Source organism: Panthera pardus, unplaced genomic scaffold (assembly GCF_024362965.1).
Source record: "Panthera pardus isolate Hobbes unplaced genomic scaffold, ASM2436296v1 HiC_scaffold_11, whole genome shotgun sequence".
NCBI lineage: Eukaryota > Metazoa > Chordata > Mammalia > Carnivora > Felidae > Panthera > Panthera pardus.
Genome location: NW_026526666.1, coordinates 88,321,786 through 88,346,197, shown reverse-complemented (window position 1 = coordinate 88,346,197; position 24,412 = coordinate 88,321,786). Strand labels below are relative to the sequence as shown.

At 39.3% G+C, this 24,412-nt stretch overlaps 1 protein-coding gene across 11 annotated transcripts in view; it reads left to right on the top strand.

The window, feature by feature from the left end:
• The window catches only part of SRRM1 (serine and arginine repetitive matrix 1), a 31,550-nt gene extending 7,512 nt beyond the window's left edge, over nucleotides 1-24,038 (top strand). For 2 of the 11 annotated variants that reach the window (XM_019461826.2, XM_019461833.2), the window contains 13 exons: nucleotides 493-696; nucleotides 1,338-1,532; nucleotides 1,854-1,973; nucleotides 3,827-4,101; nucleotides 9,250-9,330; nucleotides 10,343-10,429; nucleotides 12,934-13,078; nucleotides 13,468-13,509; nucleotides 17,236-17,346; nucleotides 19,410-19,874; nucleotides 20,448-20,643; nucleotides 22,161-22,370; nucleotides 23,200-24,038. In XM_019461826.2, coding sequence (XP_019317371.1) covers nucleotides 493-696; nucleotides 1,338-1,532; nucleotides 1,854-1,973; nucleotides 3,827-4,101; nucleotides 9,250-9,330; nucleotides 10,343-10,429; nucleotides 12,934-13,078; nucleotides 13,468-13,509; nucleotides 17,236-17,346; nucleotides 19,410-19,874; nucleotides 20,448-20,643; nucleotides 22,161-22,370; nucleotides 23,200-23,304 — 2,236 coding nt within the window. In that variant the 3' untranslated portion in view covers nucleotides 23,305-24,038. The remainder of the gene's footprint in view (nucleotides 1-492; nucleotides 697-1,337; nucleotides 1,533-1,853; nucleotides 1,974-3,826; nucleotides 4,102-9,249; nucleotides 9,331-10,342; nucleotides 10,430-12,933; nucleotides 13,079-13,467; nucleotides 13,510-17,235; nucleotides 17,347-19,409; nucleotides 19,875-20,447; nucleotides 20,644-22,160; nucleotides 22,371-23,199) is intronic. The other 9 variants (XM_019461829.2, XM_019461828.2, XM_019461831.2 and 6 more) reach the window with 9 other exon arrangements.
• The last annotated feature ends 374 nt before the right edge of the window (nucleotides 24,039-24,412 follow it).

Sequence of the window (24,412 nt, the reverse complement as noted above, 5' to 3'; positions counted from 1 at the left end):
CTTCAGCTCAGGTCACGATCTCACGGTCCGTGAGTTCGAGCCCCGCGTCGGGCTCTGTGCTGATGCTGGCTCAGAGCCTGGAGCCTGCTTCCGATTCTGTGTCTCCCTCTCTCTCTGCCCCTCCCCCATTCGTGCTCTGTCTCTCTCTCTCTCTCAAAAATAAAGAAAAAAACATTTAAAAAAAAAAAAAGAATCTAAATCTAGAGTTCCAGGTCAATGCTTTCCTCTTGTAACTGGTATACCAGACAGTGTTGTTACCTTTTGTTTGCTTACCTTTCTGGTTTTCTTTTGGCCCTTCCCATATTAAGTAAATATGACAGGATATCTTATTTTCATAAAGAATCTCTCACCTGTAAAGACCAGTGGTATAATTAAAAAGATTAATTTCTCACTTTGCCCTTGACCCTCTCCCCCAACCAACATTATTCAAAAACCTGAAAAAAATTGCTTTTATCCTAGACACAAACCTGAAAAAAATTGCTTTTATCCTAGACGCAAATCCAGATCTCCTTCCCCTAGAAGACGATCTTCCCCTGTCAGGAGAGAGAGAAAGCGCAGTCATTCTCGGTCTCCCCGCCACAGAACCAAGAGCCGGAGTCCTTCCCCTGCTCCAGAAAAGAAGGAAAAAACTCCAGAGCTCCCAGAACCATCAGTGAAAGTAAAAGAACCTTCAGTACAAGAGGCCACTTCTACTAGGCAAGTAGATAAAAATTTATTTATAAATAAGACAATTTTAGGCTGTTGCTAACTGCCAGTATAATTCTGAGTTAACAAACATAAAATTACTTGGTTATTTCCCTTTTGTATTTTTTAAATCATAAGATCAGCTTGTTGACAGATTCAGATTCTGTAGGAGAGTGTAAATAAAATGCCCCAAGGGCACCTGGGTGGCTCAGTTGGCTAAGCGTCTGACTTCAGCTCAGGTCATGATCTCACAGTTTGAGGGTTTGTGAGTTTGAGCCCCGTTTGGGGCTCTGTGCTGTCATCGCCGAGCCTGCTTTTTCTTCCTGTGTCTGCCCCTCCCCAGTTCATGCTCTCAGCTCTCTGTCTCGAAGATAAAAACACCAAAAAAATGTTAAAAAGTGAAATGCCCCAAAGGTGACCACTGCTATTGGTTGGTTGTATTGTTTCAGATATCTTATATCCCGTAACTTGCTTTTTTCACCAGTATTGTGGACTTTGTACTCTTAAGAATGTATGTGGTTAGAATTGTTAGTTGCATTTTGGCTTTCACTGATGTGTATATATCTTTTGGAGCTAGGGAGAAGTCCTCATGGATTTTGGCACCATCTTAAAAAGAGAAATAACCATATTGCATCAACATTTTGTTTCTACAGTGACATCCTGAAAGTTCCCAAACCTGAACCTGTACCAGAGCCTAAAGAACCTTCTCCAGAGAAAAATTCCAAAAAAGAAAAGGAGAAGGAGAAGACCCGACCAAGATCTCGGTCACGTTCCAAATCAAGATCCCGGACACGGTCTCGCTCTCCTTCTCATACTCGACCTAGACGGCGTCATAGATCCCGATCAAGGTGAGTTAGGGCTGTAGGAGTGACATAGATCTTAGGTTTTATGTGCTCCTCTGCTGAGTAGAATTAGGTAGATAATTTCAGAGCAGTAGAAAGCATTTAATTAGTACAAATGTTATTCTTTGGACCTACAGAGAGAATTTGAGGTCACTTTTGTGTGCTGTAGAAATTTGTGTGCACACTCTGCCATAAAAATCTCTACATAAATGGAAAATCGAATCCTTTGAAGTCGGTTTTTTAAAATGTAGGTGTTCAGAAAGCTGTCTCAGGGACTTCGTTCCTTGTTCTTGTTTATTCAGGCCCTAATTCTGTTTGTTATGGCAGATCATACTCCCCGAGAAGGCGGCCAAGCCCGAGAAGGCGGCCATCTCCTCGAAGAAGAACTCCACCAAGACGAATGCCACCTCCACCCAGGCATAGAAGAAGTAGATCTCCAGTGAGACGGTGAGGGTTTTCTTTTTTCTTATACTTTTTCCTTTATTTTCTTTTCCTCCTCCTCCTCCTCTTTTTTTTTTTTTTTTTTTTTTATTTGGAAGTGTCAGTATATGAAAATGTAGCACGTGTTAGTTTTAGGCTCATGTTTGTATTTGTGTTCCCCTGAAGAAAGCTCAGGAGTGTTATGAGGTGATGCCTAAAGAGCCTCTCATTTGAGGTTTAATTATGTCACAAAAACCACGCTAGTGCAGTGTTGGGGTGGGAAACAAGAAATTCACATTTTACTGATACTTGACGTTAACTTTTACCCTTTGAGACCCCACCCAGATCTCCTAGCAATGAGGGAATCTGCAGCCCTCCCACTTTCTTTGGATTTAAATTATCACTGGCTTCTAAAAAGCAGGTAACTACAGAGCCAGTAAGCTACTTTCACCAATATTAGAATAACCTATTTGCATTACATTTTTGTTTGAAGTGTTTTTTTCCCATTACAGAAATGAGTGCTTATAAAATTTCAAACAAATAAGTTGAAAATTACCCATAATCCTATTCCATGGATATAGCCATTTTTAGCAGTTTGGCATCTAGTCATTTTTGAAGAGATCAGTCAGAAAACTAACCCTGTCAGTACCAATGTTCTTTTTTAAAGAGTCATTTTAAAATTGGCATAAGGCAGAACATTTGGGTCTATCCCTTTTAACAAAAAGATTGTTGCTAAATCTGCCCAAAGTAGAGGTTTGGTGCACCGATAGAGTTTTCTGCCTTCTTGACCTCCTTGGAAAGAGCTATGATGATTGCGTTTCAGATTATAGTTAGCACAGAAGTTTTTTGTGTTTGAGTCTTTAAGTTATTTGCGGGAAAATGAATCCACTTGGAGAAGAAGGGGAAATAATAAGGTCCACAGTTGTTTGTTTCTGTAGTCGGGTTTTTCAGAGTCCCATATTGTTTTAAAAGAAAAGATTTGGGGGGAGGAGGTGGTTGTTGTGAACTCTTTATGACTACTGCTAAAAATGATAGACTTGATGTTACTGCTGATAAATGAGACTGATGATGTAAATGGTCAGTTGATTAGGCATCCCACTTTTCTAAAATTGGTTATATTCTTTTCTAGGAGAAAATTAATGCCGGTGCTCTCTAGTACGAGATTAGCGGAAACAGCTATTTCTTATATTGGAGTTTTGCAAACAGCGTGTTTTAATTGTGCTTACTGAGCCATTTAGCAGTCAAAATATTTTGCAGATTGTGTAAGATTCCCTTTCAGCCAGCTTTTATCTCACACTTAAGGTAGGGTTTCTTTTTTTCAGGTTCTCAGGAATTCTTCTGCCAAAGGTGAATTCTGCAGGTACACATAATTGCAACAGAACTTACCACAGTTTTTGCCGCAGAATTCGAGAGGCCCCTGCTTCTAAGTTTATGTAGCTAAATGAATTCCTAACTGCTGCACATCTTTTTTAAAAAACGCAGCCTAAAGGTTGTTTGACTTTGTGCTCTTAAACGGAAAATACTTCGCCACCCAAATTTTGTATGCAAACTCCAAAGAATGGTATCACTCCTAAGGAAGAAAGAGACTGGCTAGTTACTGTATTATAGCTTTCAACATGACATATTTTATAACTGGACAGACAACTCAAACAGAAGCATTCATCAGAATAAGTTATTCATATTTAGTCTCAGAACTAGCTGTTTCCTGTCCTAGGTCATGGTTTTGTTTCCCATGTTTTTTTTTTTAAACTTAATTATGTGCTTAGCTACATAAACTCAAAAGTTGGATAAAAATAGCTGTTTTTGTGTAAACTGTACATACCTGTAAGGTCGTTTTTGACAAGTATGCAGTTAACGAACGTGAATCCTTTATTCCACAGAAGAAGGCGTTCATCAGCGTCCTTGTCTGGAAGTAGTTCGTCATCTTCTTCGTCTCGTTCCCGGTCACCGCCAAAGAAGCCTCCTAAGAGGACATCCAGCCCCCCTCGGAAAACTCGTAGGTTATCTCCTTCAGCAAGTCCTCCGAGGCGAAGGCATAGGCCATCACCTCCAGCAACTCCACCGCCAAAAACTCGTCATTCCCCAACACCCCAGCAGTCAAACCGTACAAGAAAAAGTCGGGTTTCTGTCTCTCCAGGGAGAACTTCAGGTAAAGGTAAAAATCAAACACACAAAAACAGTGTATGTTCGTTCTTTCTCTGTTTGGCTACAAAGTGCCTAGTCAGTCGTCGCTCCTGCCCCTTCCCCCTTCACGGTAAGAAGGAGCTGGGTAATATTTGTGGGTGATATTCTTTGTAAATTTGCTTTTCACCTTTTCTTTCCTCTTTGAGTTCTTGGGGTTTGTTGAAGCAGAGTTTACGCGTAAACTTGTTTTTAGCAGTTGCCCTCTGGCATTGAGTAAGTGGAGAAATACATTACCAGCCCCAATATTTGCATGTGATATTCTTTGTAAATTTGCTTTTCACCCTTTCCTCTTTAAGTTCTTGGGGTTTGTTGAAACAGAGTTTATGTGTAAACTTGTTTTTAGCAGTTGCCTTTGGCATTGAGTAGGTGGAGAAATACATTCATTACCAGCTGTGGGCTGAGTTGGGGGAGCTTATCAAAGTCCCTGTTGTCGTGATAAGGGATCATTTTATTACTATGAGACCAGTTAATTTTTTTCCCCTGAAGATTTTTTTGTTTGATATCTTATTTGAGGACTCCATATTCTGTTTGAGTTCTTTCTTGGCCACATTATGCTCGCTAGGGAAGAACATGGTGTCCCCTTAAAAGCCTGTTTGTTTTTTAATTTAGGCTCCAGGCAGGGTTCTTCTGAGTGTTGTCCTTGCTTTATTCTGCAGATTGATTTCTGAGGAATTTATGATCTGTGATCTGGCCAGGCAAGTAGAATGCCGTATTAGTCTGAGTGAAGGTTGTGGTGTATTGGGGTTTGTTCCTTTGGGTTAAATACACATGGAGAAAGGCGGTAGGATCTATTTGAATTGGGCCTCTGGTGCTGAGGGCTGAGATGATAGCCTGAAGGGTGAGTAGTGGGGCAGGGGAAATCCTAAAAGCTGCTGTAGTAATTGATTTTTAAGAAGCAGCCTGTAGGTTAATATATACTGGGCTCGCTCTGATCACATCTAAATTTTCAGGTTAGAACAAAGAAAATGGGGATGGGCAAAATTTTGACTTTGAGGTATAGACAAGCTAGCAGAGTGACGGGGACTGGCAGGTAATGCTGTCACCTGTAACAAGTAATGTGTAGATTATTTTCTGAATCTTAATTGGGTAATTAATTATTCTATGGTCAGTTTTGGTGCTTTGGCTCTATAGACCTAGACAGACACCTGGATAAGAACAGAAAAACATTTGAGTCTTCCAGGTTTAGACCTAATTTAAGTATGGGAGGGGGCCTTAGGATCACTTATTTTCATAACCTCATGTCCCGTATTACCTTCAGTTCGTACCTTTTTGACAAGTATGACAAATAGGAAAATTTCAGTGGTTTCTAGCAACTGTGTCCAGTATGTTTAAGTATTTGTACTTCTGCATATTTTTTTTGTCTTTCCTTTGGAGCCAGAAAGCTCTCTAGTGAAAAAGTATTATAAAAGTTCCCACCTGTTCCTTTGCAAAAAACATACCAAGGTATGATATAGCCAAAGAGTAATAAAAGTATCTGAACGGGAGGATCGAGTCTTTGTTAAAGTAGATAAGAGTTCACTTTTTGCAGAGGGCGTAGGCACTAACCTCTTGTGTCCTAATACTTTGTCAAGGGAGTGGGCCAGTACTTTAAAAAAAAAAAAAAAATTCATGGTAGATATGCACGTTGGAGAGAAATAAAATGAGTCCTGGTGAAGACGAAGAGCTAGTTATGTTCCTATGGATTCTGGGGCAGGTCTTCCATGTGCAAACAAAACACAACCATAGAAAGGCACTGTGGGCAGTAGAGTCAGAGACTGCCTCGTGTCCTTAAGCTGAATTTGGCTCTGACTACTTGGAGGTAACTTTTTATGGTAAAATGATCCCAGTCCCCTGTGATGAAATTTCAGAGGTAGAACAGATTTTTGAGATTGTCATCAAGAAACAGGTTCTCAGGTTAAGTGATTTGGTCAAAGTCAACCAGCCAGGTCTAAAATTTGGGTTCTCAGTTCCCAGTTGAAAAATGTATGCTTTGCCCAGCTTTCCTATCTCAAAAAGCTTGTTTTGATGTCTGGAGTGGGGAGATGGAGGGCAAGGTGCAACTTTAACTTTAGATTCTGTACCTGGTAGGATGATTTCAGAAATTCCTTTCTTGCAACACTCCACTGCTTATAAGATCAGTGACACCATTGAAATATAATAGATTTTACTGTAGTAGTTACCAATCGGGACTTTTAATATTGAGCAAATGGAGTGGGAGGGAGGCAGGGAAAGTATTTTGGGGAATTTAAAGGTGAATAATTTGTGGAGTACGTTGTACATTCTCATCCGAAAGGGTCTTCAGGAAGCATTTTGTAATCAGTGGCATGTTAGTTAAACTGGCATTATCTTAGTGTATAAAGCAGTGTGTTGAAATCAGTGAGATATTTAATGAAATCTGTTTACAGAGGCTCTATATCTATTGTGATTTTAGGATGAGATCAATTTAGCCATATAAACTGTATTCTGCAGACAAAATTATTTTACCAGTTCTAGTAACAGTAACTTTACAAGTGATCTTTTGGACAAGTCTGGGAGATTAATAATTAATAGGACTATTGAAGTAAACTTAAAGTTCTGGTTTTACAGTTGACTTAGAAGATTTCTGACTTTATGCTAGAATGATTTTGCCCCTTGAATACTAAAAATAAAACATTAACATAATAAACTATCAGATCTTCTTTAGATCAACAAACTCTGATGAAACATTAACATTGTTAATAATGCAATGATTCAGTCATATTAAGCCAGAGCAGGCATATATAATAGATACTTATTTTAATGGTATGAATATATTGGTAATAGACTTTAAACCATTAGCTAAAGAGATTGGATCAAGATAAAACTCCAAATGTGTATTTCTATGGGGGAAAAATGTGTATGTTCTAGTTCAGTGGTGTTTATTCAGTTGGCATTTGCCAACTATCTTGCAGATATAACCACATTTTTAGTGTATCATAGGGGTAAATGCATTCTGACATTTAGACAGCTTCTAAACACATTTTAGAACCCAGTTCTTTTAGGTAGTAACTTAGACATGGGGGGGGGGGGGTATAAGTAACTGGATGCCTCTAATAATTTTTCAAGAATTAAAGATTAACTGACACTTTGAAGTGGAGAATACAGACCAGAAAAATAGCCTCAAGTCCTTAAAAGTTTTATTTAAAAGCATGTGTATTTTATGTCTTTGAATTTGTTAAAATACACGTTTTGAGTGCACTTTTGCTGCTGTGGTTTTTAAAGTGTTTTTTAATAGTTTTTTTATGTTTATTTTTGCAAGAGAGCACGCACGCACACATGCACACACGCGCGAGCGGGGGAAGGGCAGAGATAGTGAGAGACACAGAATTTGGAGCAGGCTCCAGGTTCCAAGCTGTCATCACAAAGCCCAACATGGGGCTCGAACTTGTGAACGGCAGGATCGTGACCTGAGCCAAAGTCGGGACACTTAACCAACTGAGCCACCCAGGCACCCCCTTTTTAAATATTTTTTTAAGTTTATTTATTTAGATGGAGAGCGAGTGAGCAGGGAGGGGCAGAGAGAGAAGGAGAGAGAGAATCTCAAGCAGGCTCCACATTGCCAGCACAGAGCCTGACCATGGGTCTCGAACCCTCGAACCATGAGATCATGAACTGAAATCAAGAGTCAGATGCCTTGACTGAGCCACCTAAGCACCCCTTGCTGCTATATTTCATGGTAACTGATTAGATATTAACCATTTTTTACCCAATCCAGTAGTTTGTCCAAAACACTAGTTAGAATAATTAATAAAATGCAGATCATTTTTAAAGTATGGTGGTAAATTCTTCAGTTTCAGTACTTTAGCAAAGATGAGCTTTCTGTTTTAGATCACTAGCTCTCTAAGTTACTGCCCCTTAGACTAAGCCTTTACAGCATTCTGAAGAAGAGTGTTAAATGAAATGTATTTGCATTCTAGGTCAACATCCCATGGTAATTGCTTTAATCAAACAAAACAGATATGAGGGTCCTTAGGGGATCATATCTGTCTTCAAATTTAGTTTTTAGCAGGATGCTCTCAAATGATATTTCAGGTTAATCTGTGGTACGCTTAATGGTTATATTTGTGTATACTTTTGATTTTAGTTGAAGGCGTGGATGGATATTATAAATAGGGCGGAAATTATAAATTGGTGGAAATTAAAGCCTATGCTCTAGAAATAGAGTCTTGGGTTCAGATCCTAGTTCACTTTAATTTAATTATCTATGTGACTGGTTGAAGTTACTGCTTTTTAAGCCTCACATTTCTCCTCTTGTAAATTGGGCAGGGGGGTGGGGGGAGGTGGTATTACTAGCAACAGCAACAACTACCTAATACAGCAAGCATACAAAAGATTGTTGCATAATAATTTTCCATGCAACTTGGAAAAGAGAGGTTGGGTTACTTATAAGGTGCTCACAGCTCTCTTACTACCTTAGGTATATTTCAGAGCTCCTGCCCCCTCCCCCCTTTTTAAGCTTTGGCAAGAATCCTTCAGCCATAGTGTTTAATTATTTTTGTTATTGTGAGGGCTTACTTTTTTTATAGGTAGTTTAAATCCCTCATGCTATTATGAAGGTTGTATTTCTACACAGTCTTTAGTCTCTTGGTGGCCAACTCCTACCTCTTCTCCGGAACAAATTTCTTTCTCTGAAGATTTCATCAAATCTTATTTCTTAACCATGTATCATTTTTTACTGCTTTTCTGAACCCACCTATAGCAGATGCTTGAAAGCTCTTGTGCTGATGGGGCCTGTGTAGTTGAGCACATGTGATTTAGGTTGTGGGGTGGAACCCAGAGGTTTATTGAGTTGAAGGTTACACAGATCTTCTATGCAGAGCTTTTGTTGCTGCGAAACAGCAACTCCTGATTTCTCTTAACTGGCATTTCTCTTGGGAGAATCTTAAGATTCAAAAATCATTATGGAACCTTTTAAGCTTTTCACCAAACGTCTAAAAATGCTTGCTTCCCTTCAGGTAATGTTGAGATAATGACAAGGTCTCGTGGAATTATGTAATTAGCAATAAATTCTTTATAAGAATAGTCTTTCTGCCATTAAGACAGTGTCTTGTGAGGTAGCTTTGTTTTTTGTTGTTTTGCTATTCCTCATATGTAAGGTGGTTTTTTTTCTCATTGTTTTTAGTGACAAAACACAAAGGTACTGAGAAAAGAGAGTCCCCTTCACCAGCACCTAAGCCTAGAAAAGTAGAGTTATCTGAATCGGGTAAGTTTTCGTGTGTTTTTTTGTTTAAGCCGAATTATATTTTTTGCACATTTGGTCAGCCCCTCTGGTTAAAGATTAATTATAGAATATGACTTAGTGGTTAAGAGCTATGGTTCTGAAGTCAGACCAACCTGGGTTGAATCCCCAGCTTCACTACTTAACTACTTTTTTTTTTTAATTTTTTTTTTTTTTTTACATTTATTTTATTTTTTGAGAGATATAGAGAGAAAGAGCACAAGTTGGGGAGGGGCAGAGAGAGGAGACACAGTCCGAAGCAGGCTCCAGGCTCTGAGCTGTCAGCACAGAGCCTGACGTGGGGCTTGAACTCACAAACCGTGAGATCATGACCTGAACCAAAGTCGGAGGCTTAACCCACAGAGCCACCCAGGTGCCCCACTACTTAACTACTTTTTTTGTTTAATTACTTAATTTATTTGAGTCTCATTTCTTAAATCTGAAATGCAGGTAACAGTACCATCCTTTAGGCTTTTGACAATTAACTGAAATAATGCTTATAAAGTTCTTAGTGCTTAACTTGACCTATAGTAAATAAGTTTATTTTTATTATATTTAGTGAACATAGTCTAAAGTCAGCTTTTTATTTATTTTTACTTGTTTGTATTTTTAATGTTTATTTTTGAGAGAGAGAGAGAGAGAGAGACAGAGAGTGTGAGTGGGGGAGGGACAGAGACGGGGAGACACAGAATTCGAAGCAGTCTCCAGGCTCTGAGCTGTCAGCACAAAGCCAGACAGGCTCGAACCCACAGGCCATGAGATCATGACCTGAGCCAAAGTTGGATGTTCAACCACCCAGGCACCCCTAAAGTCAGCATTTTAAATTGGGATTTTAAGCTTTTTGTTGTTATTGTTAAAAAATGTGTGTGTGTGTGTGTGGTTGTATTGCTTGACCCAATCGGATAAAAGTTGAAGAGACCATTTTCCATTTCAAGTATGTTACGTGTTCTGTATGTGTAACTAAAGAAACACTTTTCTAAATGCATCCATCTTTCAGAAGAAGATAAAGGTGGCAAAATGGCTGCAGCAGATTCTGTGCAGCAGAGACGTCAGTACAGACGACAGAACCAGCAGTCTTCATCTGGTATGGACATGGATTCATCTGTTTTCTACCTGTATTTCCTGATGAAAACTACTTAAAATAGAAATATCCATTAGTGTAGTGAGTGTACTTAGGAAAAATATGTGCTTACATGGAGATCTCTTTAAGGGGAGGAAGTATTAGTTTTTGGTTTTTAGTTTTCAGTCTTAAAGTTTAATTTTCTTTTAAGTTGTTATGAACATAGTAGACCTTTATAGTACAAAAGTAAAAACAGAGGTATAAAATTTGGGAAAGTAGATTTTTTTTTAATGTTTTTAAACATTTTTATTTATTTTTGAGAGATAGAGACAGAGCATGAGCAAGGAAGGGGCAGAGAGAGAGGGAGACACAGAATTCAAAGCAGGCTTCAGGCTTTAAGCTGTCAGCACAGAGCACAGTGTGGGGCTCATATCCACAAACTGTAAGGTCATGACCTGAGCTGAAGTCAGATGCTTGACCAACTGAGCCACCCAGGTGCCCAGGAAAAGTGGATTTCTTTTCCCAATCTCTAGTGAGTGTTACTCCTTAAAGCTTTTTTTCTTTTTTAATGTTTGTTTATTTTTGAGAGAGAGAGTACGCCTGCATGCGTAAATGGGGCAGAGAGAGGGGCAACAGAAGATCCAAAGTAGGCTCTACGTTGTCAGCACAGAGGGTGAGGCAGGGCTCGAACCCATGAACCTCGAGATCACGACCTGAGCTGAAATTAAGAGTCAGACGCTCAACTGACTGAGCCACCCAGGTTCCCCTCCCTAAAGTCTTTGTTCAGAAATTTTCTGCGCCACGTATGCGGATCTGTGGTTTAAATTGGCAAAAAACGGGCACCTGGGTGGCTCAATCGGTTAAGCGACCCAACTTCAGCTCGGGTCATGATCTCACAGTTTGTGGGTTCGAGCCCCACATCAGCTCTGGGCTGACAGGTCAGAGCCCAGAGCCTGCTTAGGATTCTGCATCTCCCTCTCTCTCTCTGCCCCTCCCCCACTCACACTCTGTCTCTCTTCAAAAATAAATAAACATTTAAAAAAATAGGCAAAAAACAAAACAACAAAAAAATTACGTAAGCTCAAACTTCAGATTATGTTGTCTCCCTTTTTAACTTAATAGAGATATTTTTCCCTGTTCTTAGATCTAATTTTTTAAATCACCAAAACTTTTTTTATTGTAATAACATACTATGATTTATTGAGTCAGTCACCTACTTAGACATTTAGGTTGTTTCTGGGTTTTTCTGTGTGTGTGTATTTTGTAAATAATTGAGTAAATAATATTATTTAATTAATAAAAATTATATTAGCTCAGTGGGTCTTTGTGACCAAGTCTAGATGTGCTATTTTTGCTTTTCAATTATAAGATAGAGACAAAAACACCCCACAGCGGCATTGGGTCTGTTAAAAGCCATAGAGCTTTTGCAGTTCTTTTAACATGAAGTTAATCATAGAAAGGTTTTAAAATGCATGTAGGCCTTGGGTGTTTTTTGGTGCTTGGGACTTTACTTTAAATGTAAGTTTTGATATTTGGGAATAATTGTTATTTTAAGTTCAGGAAACCCTGTGCAAACAGTTGGAAGTTTTTCTCTTTGCAGTCCTGGACGTTTGCTACCAGGCCTGTAAGGAAAGGCTTGTTACATACATTTTTTTTTTTGTTTGTATGATAAGTGCTAGGGATGTGGAAATAAGTTCTTCAGACCCTAAGATGACTTTCAGTAGCTTTAAAAGTGCCTTAAAAAAATTTTTTTTTTTTTTTTAAATAAGTGCTCAGGGCACCTGGGTGGCTCAGTTGGTTAAGTATCCGACATCAGCTCAGGTCATGATCTCACAGTTCATGGGTTCGAGCCCCGCGTCAGGTTCTGTGCTGACAACTCAGAGCCTGGAGCCTGTTTCAGATTCTGTGTCTCCCTCTCTCTCTGCCCCTCCCCCACTCACACTATGTCTCTCTCTCTCTCAAAAATGAATAAACATTAAAAATTAAAAATAAGTGCTTAAAGTAAAAGAATCAAGTAATTGCTTGAAGTGCTTTTTTTAATGTTTGTTAATTTTGAGAGAGCACATGAGTGGGGAAGGGGCAGAGAGAGAGGGAGAGAGAGAATCCCAAGCAGAGAGATCCCCGATGGCAGGACTTGAACCCACAAACCATGAGATCATGACCTGAGCCGAAATCAAGAATCAGATGCTCAACTGACTGAGCCACCCAGGTGCCCCACTTGAAATGCTTTTTAAGCTTAGTTATTTGGCAGATCACTAGATTCTTAAGGGACGCTTATGTCTTGTTGGAGTGTGCTATGGGAATGATTTATATAATTGTATAATAATATATGTTTATACTTGGCTTTCAAGTCATTGACCATATATTGATAGTCACCTTTGTTTAGAATTGATAGCTTATATACGTGCTCGCTACATTAGGGACTTAACTTGCTAATTTGGACATTCCTGTCTACTTAGATTCAGAAAATGTGGGCAGACTCTTAAGCATAGGTGTAATGTGATTTTTTCTTTATTGTGTAATTATAGATTCTGGCTCCTCTTCTTCCTCAGAAGATGAGCGACCCAAAAGGTCCCATGTGAAGAATGGTGAGGTAGGCAGGCGGCGGAGACATTCCCCTTCCCGGAGTGCCTCTCCATCACCTCGAAAGCGCCAGAAAGAGACTTCCCCTCGGTAATGTCTTTTCTTCAGTAGTCTTCACTGGTGTTCTGTGTAGTTGTGATGAAACTTTGTAACTTATGGGATGGGCTACAGGTTTATTTTAGAAATTGGTTAATTCCTTCATTTCAAGGGCTCCTAGAAGGAGGTGGTCAGATTTGGGAGGTTTTGGAATTTTTCTTTGCTTTATTTGGTGGTTACTACTAGTAATGAGATGTTAAGTTTTGTACCACCATGTCATATGTCTGCATGACTAGATCAGTTAAATCATAACATTAACTTCTGAATATCTTTGAACATGTAAAAAAAAAAAAAAGAATCTTCATTAGTGATACTTAACTCCATTGAAGTAAATAATTTGGTGAATGGAATTCTTGACCTTTGTTTTTCTCCACTGCTCTCAGGATGCAAATGGGAAAGCGATGGCAATCGCCAATGACTAAAAGGTTGGTTAGACGCTACTTTGTAAATTAGGGTTACATGTCAAAGTTTTAGTGACTTAATTTGCTGTTTAGGTAACCTGATGCCATTCCTAGGTATACAGTGGGTATGGTTGTGGAGAAGTTCCTCAGATGTTTAAGTTTATTAAAAGTATATTTCTTTACATGTCAAATGAATGATAGACTTACACACAGTGTTCATTTTAGAGTACCATTTGAGCTTAGATTTTTGTGCAGTTACAGTACTTGGATATTTTCCAAGAGATAGGATAATAATAATAGCTCCTTAGATTTAGTGGGGAGGGACTTTGTGATGACTTTAGGGTAGACAAGAAAAATTTGGGAAAGATTAGAAAGACTAAAGATGAAAGTGAGGCTCTGGCTCTGTTGAGTGTTTCCCACAGTAGGAAAGTAGGTTGCATATTTTTATTGAACCTTTTTGATCAGGTATCTGTGGGATTGTAAAACGTAACCTTTTAGAGCTTAATAAATAGAAATAGAAATCTCTAATTGTAGCTTATCCCATTAAGTGAGAAAAAGAAAACAGGCCTAGAAGTGGTAAAATGAGTTTGTTAGGGTAGTAAGTAAAGTGACAAAGCCAGATCTTCGAGCTGTGCTATTGGCATTATACCATTATACTGTCTTCACTGGTCTTCTGCTTGGGGGGAAGGGGGGGGTCTTAGCTGCCGCTGAATTTCTGAGTATCTTTCCTGAAATGATCACATTGTCCTCTTTATGGCTCACTTTTTGAAACTGTTTTGTTTTAGGTAGTCTCAATTAGTAAGAGTTCTCTTGGAAAGATTCTTTGGAACTAGTCAGCAATGTTTGCGATGGAACAAACTAGTGTATTTGTGCTGCAGAATACTTAACAATAAAAAATAAAAAACCTTTAAGAGAAAGATAAACTTAGATGCTAAGGTATTCTGTTTCCAGCCATAATTACCTCTGACTTCTGTAAAAAGTCTAGTACAGCAGCTAAAAAATTGCTTTACAAAGTCAGGTTAGTGGTTAAGATTTCTTTTTTCCACCTGTTCGGGAACTACTTTCTATATTGGAAAGCAATTTCTCCGCAACACTGATGTTCATTATCCTGCTCCAGGGTGTTTTGGTTTTCCTCTTTAAAAAGGCCTCGAGTTTTAGTGATGTTAGAAATTGGCTATCAGGTGTCCAGGATTTAAAGACGGAGGAAGAATTCTTTGGAATCATGCTTCAGTATTTATTCTGTTTATTTTTAAGATTTTATTTTTTTAAGTAATCTCTACACTCAACACGGGGCTTGATCACAACCCCTTGATCAAGAGTCACACGCTCCACTGACTGAGCCAGCCAGGCATCTCAGTAGTTACTGTATTTTTAAGAGGGGACATACAGCCTGGTTTTTTTTTTTATTATTTCCTATGTTAAGTTTAAATTTTGACAAAGTAACATTTTCCATGTTTGAAACACGTGTCTCTGGGATCGAACACTCCTCAACTTAAAGGATAACGAGGTACATTGATCCTAGTATTAAAAGGTTGGCATCACATCTCTATTTCTTGTCTTCATTACCAGCATGGCTAGTGAAGTGAGGTTGTTCTGAGAGCAGGCTGGCCCCTTCTGATAAAACCTGTCTTCCTGCATACTTGAGGGTTAGTGACATCACATACTGAGACTTACTGAAACCGGTTCTCACGCAATTTGAGGGCACACTTTCCTACTCAATTTCTGCATGCAGTTGAAAGCTTAGCTTGGCGTCATTCAGAGTAACACTAGAAAATGCTTAGCTTTCTGTTGTTAGATTAAGTGGATGAAATCTATTAAGGATTCAGAATTTCGAATAATACAGTGAACAAGCTTGACCAAGTCTTGGAAATATATTAAACCTGGCATTTATGTCATTTTCTTTCTTTTTTTTTTTTTTTTTTTTTTTTTTTTTTTTTTTTAGCATATACGGAAAAATTGAAATAGATTGATCTCAAAGAAATCAGCTTTTTGTTTTAACTCTTAAAATGTGTGCCTTACCAGCTCAGGTAGAACTCTGTAGCCTTCGGATCATAGAGCCGTGTGGTGTCAAGACTCCAGTCTTAAGCGATTATTAGATTTTTCTGGCATTCCTTAAGTTATGCTAGTTTGGTTATGGTGTTATTTGTTCTTTTTGGGTATTTTCCTACATAGAAACAGGACATTGAAGGTCCTCACTGGAAGGGACCTTTTGGTTCCTCTGAGCCTTTCATTTTACAAGTGAACATGAGGCACAAAATAAGTATCTCAGGCCATTCGTGTATCATAATAGATTCTAATCTGAGTCCCAATTTTTTAATGAGAGTTTCTGGTTAGATTTAAAGAGAAGTCACATAATCAACAGTAATAGCCTCTTAGGTTATTATATTTACTGATAACACTGGGAGTTCTTTATATCACTTCATTTTCTAAGTTTGCACCTGTAAACTTTTCTTTCTTCTTTTTAAGTTAAAACCCAAATGTCTTCTCCTATTTGAAATCTTGCTTACCTGTTGAATCAGTACTGTGGTCATCTTGTCTCCCCAGGTCCTGTAATTCTCAGGTTAACCCCGCTAGTAAAGTGGTTTCTCCTTTACTGTATTTTCGTATAATTAGTAGTTCATTTCATTTCATTCATCCAAAGCTTTTCTGTCTAGATAGATTGCCTTTTGTAGTTTATTATTATAAATCTGTTCCAAGTGAAGTCTTAGTCCCCACGAGGCATAAACAAATTGAAATTGAAAATTAAATTGTGAAAATAAAATTTAAATGAATTTCAGAATTTTTTCTGTTCTGTTAGTAACAGAGCACTCTTTAGTTTTAAAGGGAGATCAAGACTAGTAAACTGTAGAAAATATTTCCAGATTCACAGGAAACCTCAGTCCTATGCTGGGCAAGAAGTTGAAAACTACATTATGTGATTATGGCAAACTGGCTTGGTGTATATTTTAATATAAATCTGGGGAGATTGCTATGAGTTAGTCCAGTTGATACAATTTTATTTTTCATGTGTGCATTTGTGTTTGTTAAGTGTGTAACAGCTCAGAATTAAGGTTCCTAAGATTGTGTTTCAACCACACTGCTCCCAGTGATAGCTTTAGTGCTCAATTTTTAATCCTTTGTTTTTGAGATAGTGTTTTTAGTTAATAGTAAGCCAACTCTTGAATAGTGGAAATACATTTTTAAAAATCGAGAACTTGGAACAGTGACATAGATCTGGGGCCATAAGTCCCCAAATTTAAAATTTCTGAGTTAGAACATTGAACTTTTCTGGGTTTTAAAGCAGTTGTTCTGTTTCTGATAAGGAAACAATCACCTAGAGAGCCTTTTTAGCACATACTGGCTAGACCATACGTAGTCTGGGCCTGGTGAGCACAGACTCAGATTAGTCTCCTAGGTAACTGAGGTGCATTCCAATGCTTTCAGCCAGTGTTTTCGAACTTTTTTTTTACCCTGTGTCATGTTGAGAATTTCTATATCATGACCCAGACTCTGCATATGTATATACTGAAACAAAAATTTTACAAAACAAAATTTACCGTTAACAAGTAAAATGATGATTTTCTAAAATGCTGGTTCTCAGACAGAGCCTTGTTAATGATCCTGTTTAGTATGAAAAACATTGCTCTGAGGGATAGAGGAACAGTTGACTGCACTTTTGGTTAACAATGATTAAAACTATATCATCTGGATCACTTAATTGTAAATGCTGACTCCAAATAACTTGTAATTTTTTTTTTTTTTTTTTTTTAGTGGTAGACGGAGGAGGACCCCCTCCCCGCCACCCACCAGAAGGCGCCGTTCTCCTTCTCCTGCCCCTCCTCCTCGAAGGCGCAGGTCTCCCACACCACCACCTCGACGAAGGTATTTTATCGGATTTGCTAGTTGTAGCTGATTGGAACAACTTAACTTTTTTTTTTTTTTTTTTTTTAATGTTTATTTTTGAGAAAGAGAGACAGACTACAAGCAGGGGAGGGGCAGAGAGAGGGAGACACAGAATCGGAAGCAGGCTCCAGGCTCCGAGCTGTCAGCACAGAGCCTGACGCAGGGCTCAAATGAGCTATGACATCATGACCTGAGCTAAAGTCAGATGCTTACCTGACTGAGCCACCCAGGCGCCCCTAAAATGGTTCTATTTTAAGGTGTGTGAATCACATGTCAACAAAGATGTTAAATTAAAAGGTGAAGTCACTCTATTTAGTGATTATAAAGGGAAAAATACTAAGTTTACAGTTTGGAATTCTGTCAGATACCTCCTTAAGTAAGGATTCAAAGTTAGCGGTAACACATAGTGGTATTATATAATTCCCAGATACCTCTGTAGCAGCCTTACCAATTCTACAGAACCTCAGTCAAATTTATTAGGGTATATCAGACAAACCCAATTGAAGGATATTCTACAAGGTAACTGACTAGTACTCTTTAAAAACACCAGTCACGTAAGACAGGAATAGTTATGTATTGGCAGAAACTAAGGACGCATGATAACTAAATATAATGTAGAATTCTGATTTTTAGAACCTGGAACAGAAAAGAGGCATTAGTGGGAAACTGTGGAGTTGTATTTTAGTTAATACCAAGTCAGTGCTAGGATTAATTTCATAATTTGGATAATTTTTTTGTGGTTACGTGAGCGGTTAAGTGGCAACTCTCCATTATTTTTGTAACTCTTCCGTAAATCGAAATGATTTCAAAATAAAGGGGGGAAAAGATTTGTAATGATATTACTCAAATACGTTACCAAGCAATATGAGTGCCCGTTATATGCCAGGTAAAGTGCTGTAGGTGTTTTATATACTTCATCTCTAGTCCTTGAGGTGAACTTGCTTGCTAGGTGGTATTGTTCCCATTTTTCAGGTGAGGAAATGGAGGTGCCCATTACCATGTTGAACGAAAAGTGGTCTGTTGTAAAGCTGAAGATATTTTTAGCTCAAGGTCTGAACATTTCAGGAGCAAATTAGGCAGTTGGAACTGAATGTTCTATTCAGGTCTAATTTTTAAAGTGGCGTGTGAGGACTATGTAGGAAATAAGCATTAAGAGGAAGTCCAGCTTGGACTTCCTCAGCGATGCATTGTTCTAGTAGGTAGACTTACAGTGAAAAGTGGTTTTTGAGACATAAAATGCAAGTCTGTCCTTGGCAGGGTGGGGTGGGTGTAGAGATATCTTTTAAAACTTGTGCAAGTGAACTCTTGTTATTAATACTAAGTCTAAATGCCAGCTCAAGAGAGCACCACATAGAAGAGCTCTTTAAAGTACAGATTTCCTGGGGCTCCTAGGTGGCTCAGTCGGTTGGGCGGCTGACTTTGGCTCAGGTCATGTTCTCACAGCTCATGAATTCAAGCCCCGCGTTGGGCTCTGTGCTGACAGCTCAGAGCCTGGAGCCTGCTTTGGATTGTGTGTCTCTGCCCTCTGCCCCTCCCCCGCGTGCGTGCGCTCTCTCTCTCTCTCTTAAAAATAAGTAAACACTAAAAAATAAAATAAAATAAATAAAGTACCGATATCCTAAGTTGCCCATAGTAGAGTCCTGCTAATGTAGTTGGCTAGCTATTGCATGATGATAAGGATGTTCAGTTTATGCAAGATTCTCTTCTCAAAAAAACATTCAGATTCCACATGGATTACGTTAAATGACATAATAAACTTTAATTCCAAAAACTTCAGATTTCTCCATTAAGCAGAATGTCCTCTTTTATAGTCATCTAGGATAAACCCACTAAGTGATTTCTTTTCCTTTAAATGAGGATAAAGGCATAGTGTTTCCAATTAAATATTTTTTAAATTAATTAATTTTTAATTCCAATTTTTAATTGGAAACACTTTCTGCCTGGCGCTAACTACAGTGGCGCCATAACTGCTGGTTAGTTTTCTGTGCATTCTGTTGCCTTATTCTGCTGGACCTTCCGACTTAATGGTGTGTTTTTCCTAGGACTCCTTCTCCTCCCCCCCGGCGCCGCTCACCTTCCCCAAGAAGATACTCTCCTCCAATACAGAGGAGATACTCTCCTTCTCCGCCTCCAAAGAGAAGAACGGCTTCTCCACCTCCCCCTCCTAAACGTAGGGCATCGCCATCTCCACCACCAAAGCGCCGGGTCTCCCATTCTCCACCTCCCAAACAAAGAAGCTCCCCGGTCACCAAGAGACGTTCGCCTTCGTTATCATCAAAGCATAGGAAAGGGTCTTCCCCGAGCCGATCTACCCGGGAGCCCCGGTCGCCACAACCAAACAAACGGCATTCGCCCTCACCACGGCCTCGAGCTCCTCAGACCTCCTCAAGTCCTCCACCTGTTCGAAGAGGAGCATCATCGTCACCCCAAAGAAGGCAGTCCCCATCTCCAAGTACTAGGCCCATTAGGAGAGTCTCCAGGACTCCGGAACCCAAAAAGACAAAGAAGTAAAAATATTTTATGCTTTTTTGGTTGGGAACACTGATTTGCATAGCCTTTTATGTTTGGAAGCCTTTTTTCCCTTTACTGAGAAATTACAGAAAATAAGCTGGTGGGAATACAGGCTTGTGAGGCAGGTTAAAGGTACTATTTGCAGATTCATTTTCTGTTTTCAGGATAGTTCCTTTTGGCACACACTAAATGCCATAGGATTTTACTTGGTTCTTAGGGGTTGTCTGGTTTATTGAGGGATGTGTGTTTCCAAAACTGAACTCTGAAGGAATGCATAGAACATTTCTTACACGTCTGTGTATGACTGATAAAAGCAGTCTTGATTACAAGGAATTGGGCATTCTTAATTTCATATAGGAAGTATTAACAATGGATAGAGGATTATGGGACTTAAACTACTCTCCAGGAGACTTAGATGATATGTGTTAGTAGAATCAGCTAGCAAACTAAGTACTCTAAAATATTTAAAAGTGTGTGACTTGGTTATATAATGGAAGTGGGTTATTTTCTCTTGGGAAAGACCTTTGTTCTTGGATGTTAAATGTTTTGTTCTTCCCCTCTATTTCTAGGGCTGCCTCACCAAGCCCTCAGTCTGTAAGGAGGGTTTCATCCTCCCGATCTGTCTCAGGATCTCCTGAGCCGGCAGTTAAAAAACCCCCAGCACCTCAGTCTCCTGTCCAGTCTCAGTCACCCTCTACCAACTGGTCACCAGCGGTACCGGTCAAAAAGGCTAAAAGCCCAACACCAAGCCCATCTCCGGCAAGGGTATGTGTCTGCCCTGTTTTATCTTTATAATTTTATGTGGTCACTTGGAAGCAAAGACAGTTTTTTTTTGTTTTTTGTGGCTCAGAGCAGCAGCATTTTCTTTAGTTCCGATGGACTTCAAGGAAGCACAGATTAAGTGGTGGTGGTTGCATCATAGTCCACGCTTAATATTCTAGCCACCCACTGATTGACATTATGTCTAATACTGTTAAATTGTGTAATCTTGGTGGTTAAAATTGGACTGTATTTCTGCTGTTCGACACATTTGGGGACTCTTAAGATCACAGAATCAGTAAAACTTTCAAAATTAGATCGTGTGTATTAGTATGGCTCCTTTGTCGTAAAGGAAAAAATTCTAATGTTAACAGTGGTTATATGTTAGAAAGAGAAACGATGAGTGATCTTAATTTTTCTTTACGTGTAGTGCTCTTCTTTTTTCTTCAATAGGAAATACATTTACTTCTTTAACAAAAAATGAGTCTTAAAGCCTGTGAATTACTGGCTGAAGTGGGAAACAGCTGACCCTTGAGCAACGTGGGGCAGGGCCACTTCTCTGTGGAGTCTTTTTGATCAGTACAGAACAGCACTGTGCATGTGTTTCCTCTTCCTTATGCTTTTCTTAATAACATTTATTTTTCTCTAGTTCACTATATTGTAAGAATACGGTATATGTTTAATATACAAAATACGTGTCAATCAACTTACCAGTAAGGCGTCTGGTCTACATAGGCTGTTAGTAGTTAAGTTTGGGGACGGGGAGTCCAAAGTTATGTGCAGATTTTCAAAACTGTGTGGGGGATTTACCTCTTATCCCCCACATTGTTCAAGGGTCAACCGTATGCATTGACAAGCACGCTACCTCCATTCTAGAGATAAGAGAAGTCATACGGTGGCTAGAGACCTGGCATTCATACAAGCATATGTTTAGAATAATAGCTGTATTTCTTCAAATCCTGCTACCTTTTGGGCTCTTATTGTGGATGGTTTACAGATATACCCATTTGATTCTTCTAACAGCTTTATCAGGGATTGCTGAACCAATTTTAGGTTGACAAAAGGGGCTCAGAAAAAGGGGATTTGTCTGAGGTCAGATGATTAACAGGTTCGGGAGCCAGAATTCACCTCAGACCCAGTTGAGTTCAGAGACATCTTTTCCTTTGCACGTGCTGTTTTTCCTTACATGTGGAGGTGGCCCCCGGATCCCGGAGCCCTGACTTGCAGCTTGCGGCTTGGAGACCTGGTGTAATGTGAAGTTAGCTGGGGAAAATCATAAAGAATCCGTTCCTTCGGGGTCCATTCTGACTCTTAAAATCCACGAAGAGCATCTTTGCTTTCCTTGTGGTTCTCCTCTCCAGAAATCGTTTTCTTGGTAGGAATTGGCCTTGGGCTTTTCCACTCCCCGAGGCCTTAAGAAATCCTGAGATTTGTCCATTTAGTTATTATCTTGAAGGAATAAAATGTTAAGTTGGCCAAAATTTTAGGTTGATTTTAGTTTTGTTACTTCTCTGGATTTTTAGAACTCAGACCCCGAGGGAGGTGGAAAGAAAAAGAAGAAAAAGAAGGACAAGAAACACAAAAAGGATAAGAAGCACAAGAAGCACAAAAAACACAAGAAGGAAAAGGCCGTGGCTGCAGCCGCTGCGGCTGCTGTAACCCCTGCAGCCATTGCTGCTCCCACAACCACATCAGCACAGGAGGAACCAGAAGCGGAGCCCGAGCCTAAGAAGGTGTGTATGGATGCTGTCTTGCCGTTTATACGGATGGCCAGATATTTGATTTTGAGAGAGGGCACAAGTGGGCGAGGGACAGAGAGAGAAGCGGGGCTCAAGCTCACGAACCGTGAGATCACGACCTGAGCCGAAGTCGGATGCTTAACTGACTGAGCCACCCAGGCGTCCTAAGTAATTTTTTACAGTAATTGACTCCTCGGCTGTTAGCTGTCTTCTGGTCTATTCCTTGATGATCTACCAAGAACAGGAATTTGCCAAGACTAAGGAAAAGAGTAGAATGGCTACCAGAAGCTTAATGTGTATTTAAAAAATAACTTTAAGGTATAATTAACATGCCATCTACCCATTGACAGTGCGTGATTCAGAAGCACCTGGTTGGCTTAGTTGGTAGAGTATGCAACTCTTGATCTTGAGGGTCGTGAGTTTGACCCCCATGTTGTGGGTGGAGATTACTTAAAAATAAAGCTTTTAACATTTTTTTAGTTTAGTTTTGAGAGGGAGAGCGCGAGCAGGGGAGGGACAGAGAAGGGGGAAGAGAGGATGCGAAGTGGGTTCCGTGCCAACAGCAGCAAACCCGAGGCGGGGCTTGAACTCACCACGAGACCATGACCCGAGCAGAAGTTGGATGCTCAACCGACTGACCCACCCCGGCGCCCCAAAAATAAAACTTAAAAAAAAAAACAAAAAAAAAAGAAACTATATGATTCAGGGGTTTTTAGTGTATTCATAGAGTTGTGCAGCTGCTGCCACGATGTGGCTCTGCCCTGCACCCCACACCTTTTCGCCAGTTTCTCAAGACTCACCAGTGTGACTCCTCTGGTTTTAGGAGACCGAAAGCGAGCCCGAAGACAACCTCGACGACTTAGAAAAGCACCTGCGTGAAAAGGCGCTGAGGTCGATGCGGAAGGCTCAAGTGTCCCCACAGTCTTAGGTGGGAATGTGTGTTACGATGTACATTTTATTTGGTTTGTACGCAATTCAATTTCAAAATTGCTAAAATGTGTTTGAGCTTTAGACTATAACATTTGTTGTAATAATTGCTAGGTTGAAGTTCACCATGTAAAAAAAAAAAAGGGCATGGATTTACATTGCAAAAGGTGTCCACAGTGTATTAGTGACATTCTTTCATTGACAGCTGACATAAATTTCATTTAGAGTGAAATATTTTAAGCCAAAAAAAATCCCCTTTTTAAAAAAGGGGGTTTCAATATTGTTGGCATTCTTATGGTTTCTTTAAAGGCCTTGGCTATTCCCAGAGGTTTTCCTTTCTTTTCGTTTTTGGGTTTTTTTTTCCCCTTTATTTTTTCTCATTTGAGTCTTAGCACCCATTTAAGTTATGATGCTTTCAACCTCGTATGGTTTGCAAGCTAGCCCAGAAATAAGACCACTGTTGAACTACCACAAAAGTATAAATGAACATTTTGATGCCACAATCTTTCCTGTTGCCTGTGGAGTCTCTGCTGAAATGAATCCAGATTCGAGCTCTAGGATGAGACGGAAAATGAAAGCATGTTGTTTGCCAGGACACTGTGGGTTTATATGGATGTGTAACAAGTTGATTTGGAACACTGGAATTTCATTCTATTCTGTTGTGTTTTTTTTGTAAAGGCAATTAACTAGTCCCAGGAAGGATCCTTCAGTTACATAAAAGTTTGTTTTATGAAATGTCACGGCTCCATTCATAATTTTGTCTTGTTCTTCCAACTGGTATATACAACTTTCAGAGCTCTCTCATATTTGGAAGGCTGGAAGGGCCCAGACTTTGAAATAGTGTCTTGTTTTCACTGTTTTTGTTTTGTTTTTTTGTTTTTTTTTTTTTTAAACTAAAGCTATATAAAGCTTGTGGATTAAACAGAATAAATTTCTAAATTTAAAAACGTTTGCCACTCACTTTTACTTAATCGTCTCAATACTGTGGGAACCCACCTTTTTTAAAAAAATGTTACAGTTAAGCCTATATTTTTACCCTCTTGGCACCTTTGACACAGTAAAGATTGAGCAAGGAAAGTAAAAGGTGGTGAAATTATTCTGCCGTCTTT